The 2,709-nt window shown below is 56.3% G+C and overlaps 1 protein-coding gene across 1 annotated transcript; it reads left to right on the forward strand.

Moving 5' to 3' along the window:
- The first annotated feature begins 1,496 nt into the window (after window positions 1-1,496).
- Window positions 1,497-2,494, forward strand: LOC123106262 (glycine-rich cell wall structural protein). Its single transcript, XM_044528472.1, has one exon. The coding sequence runs from the start codon at window positions 1,544-1,546 to the stop codon at window positions 2,315-2,317; it is 774 nt and encodes a 257-aa protein (XP_044384407.1). The 5' UTR covers window positions 1,497-1,543; the 3' UTR covers window positions 2,318-2,494.
- The last annotated feature ends 215 nt before the right edge of the window (window positions 2,495-2,709 follow it).

Here is a 2,709-nt window from a genome sequence, read left to right on the forward strand (position 1 = left end):
AAATGCATGCCGTTATCCGTGATGATGTTGTGAGTCATGCATAAATAATGTATGATTTCTGATATGTATTTGATTGTCAGCCTCGGGGCATGGCTTGTAACCGGCTTCACTCCGATCCACCTGGTGAACTTGTCGAAAGGAGATATTTGAAATTTCTTGAGACCGTCTTCACAGGTCCTACCATATTCAGCCTCCAGACCACGAACAGCCAAGTGATAAGGATTATTTTGAGGGTTGTGGCCGTCATGTGACTTTGCTTGGCGAAGCACTGACACTCACTTCATTTCTTGACCAGATCGTCTCCGTTCTGCTTCCTGGTCAGCCAAAAGAAACCATGCCGGAAAGCTTTGCTAACCAAGGTCTGAGGTGAAGCATGATGCTGCCCGCACGTGCCGGAGTGGATTTCGTCGAGAATTTTCTGGCCTTCCTCTGGAGATACACAACGCTGAAAAATGCGGGTGACGCTTGTACAGCTGGCGTACGCCTGAGATCGGCGTATGAAACGACGGGCTTCCTCCTTGTCCCGTGGGAGCTCCTGCGCAACAAGTAGGCCAGGATAGGCTCGAATTATTGACGGGCTTGACATGGTGGAACTCCATCTGTCAAACCTATCTGCAAGCCGTCAGACTTCTTCTTCAATCATCCTTTGGCTTCGACCCTTCAACTGTTGATCTGAGAAATAGTGATCTAAACGCTCTTCTACTTCTTTACGGAGGGAGTACTTGTAAGCGCTGGTGCATCGGAAGCGAGCATCGGCTTTAGCTGTTCATGTCCTGACCGACAAGGAAATTCTAGAAGCAATGACCGGCGGTGAAGCGCTGTCACTGACGCAAGATCTCAATGTTCAGAACGTTCAGGTTTCTACTTTCTACTGATTGCCATCTCCCAGTAAATCAACACATTCTAAAATTATTCTCAGTTGCATACGGTATATAGTAAATCCGACAAAGCATTAAATCCCCCAGACTAGTTTACATACATACGCGCAGTCTGTGAACCAGCGCACAGTGCCGGCTCTGCTCTCCCGTGATCCCATGCCGCTCTGCTCTGCCGCTAGGATGTTGCATGGGTGACAAATCATGGCGTTCTAGATCCGCAGAAGAAGGAAGTCCGGCCGGCCTATTTATCGCCGGCGGTGGTAAGTGCGTCAGCTGTCTGTGCACGGTCACACGCGTCCTCTCCTCCCTTCATGAAAGTGAGCTCCATCGACCGATCGATGGTGTCAGTGAGTTAATGGAAGCTCTGCGAGCACGTACTTGCAAACGAATCGGAGGTCACACGTGAACTCTGTTGTTGCCGCTCTACTGAATTCTGATAGATAGGCATTGGCTCTGCCGTAGCAGCAAGCCTTGGCGCCTCCCATTTACTCCGGCCGGCCGGCCGGCCGCCCGCCCGCCGCTCACCTGTGCGCGGTGCCTCCTCCATTAATTGCTTCACACCACTTCGAGATCTCTCTGGCTAGGCCGTAGCCCGTCTCTATATATAGGCTATCTAGGCAGCTTGGCACTCCACTTATTAGCTGGGAAGATAGCTAGCTCGACCGATGGCGAGGTGGAGCACCGTTACTGCCGCAATGGCGTGCCGCTTCCTGCTCGTCGCCCTCCTCCTTGTGGTGGCGCCGCTAGCACCGGCTGACGCGAGAGACATCCCTGCCACCGCCACCGCCAAGACCGCAAAGACAACTGCAACGACCACGACTACTAAGAGCGTCGCTGCGGTGGTGGCCGCGCCGGCCACCGCCACCGCCAAGACGACGACGACAACAGCAATGACGACCACGAGTGCTAAGAGCGTCGGCGTGGCTGCGGCCGCACCGGCCGGCCTCGGCGACCAGAAGACCTTCCTGGGCAGCGGCCTGGGCGGAGGGTACGGCGGTGGTGTCGGGGGATTCGCTGGCGCCGACGGGGTGGGAGGCCTGGGCGGAGCGATGGGTGGCATCAGCGGCGTCCTCGGAGGAGTTGGTGGCGGCGTGGGAGGGATCGGGGGCGTAGGTGGCCTCGCTGGCGTGGGAGGCGTCGGTGGGCTAGGCGGGGCCGGCGGTGGCGTTGGAGGACTTGGCGGCGCGGGCGGGCTCGGTGGCCTCGGCGGTGGTGGTGCAGGTGGCCTCGGCGGTCTGGGCGGCGGCTCCGGTGGACTTGGTGGCCTTGGCGGTGGCTCGGGCGGACTTGGTGGACTCGGCGGTGGAGGAGGCGGCCTTGGTGGCGTCGGCGGTGGAGGAGGCGGCCTTGGTGGGCTCGGCGGTGGAGGCGGCGGGCTCGGCGGTGGAGGACTCGGAGGTGGTGCCGGTGGACTCGGCGATGGCTGCATCCACCCGTGACCGTGACATAGATCACGGTGCATGCAGTACGTACGTTGCATGCATGCATGCATGCGGAGGGGCAACGGTCAAGGTCGAAGTAGGGTCAACGCTGCATGCATGCAGGCCAGATTGTCAGTAGGAAGTGTATCCACGTGTTGATGATGTGATGTTGAAATAAGCATGCACGTACGTGTACACGTACTCTAGCTCTGAGTAGTGTTTCTCCATCTTTGTTTAGGGCCCGCACGTTTACCCTCGTATTCGTGTTGGAGGTAATATCACTGGTGGTGCTTAAACTTGGCACTCATATTCAGTTTAGTGCCTGAACTTAAAAAATACATCAAACTGGTTTCAAAACTTGGCACAAGCGTGCAAATACAGTGCTAATCCTATTAGTAGACATAAAGTAT

Source organism: Triticum aestivum, chromosome 5A, assembly GCF_018294505.1.
Source record: "Triticum aestivum cultivar Chinese Spring chromosome 5A, IWGSC CS RefSeq v2.1, whole genome shotgun sequence".
Classification (NCBI taxonomy): domain Eukaryota; kingdom Viridiplantae; phylum Streptophyta; class Magnoliopsida; order Poales; family Poaceae; genus Triticum; species Triticum aestivum.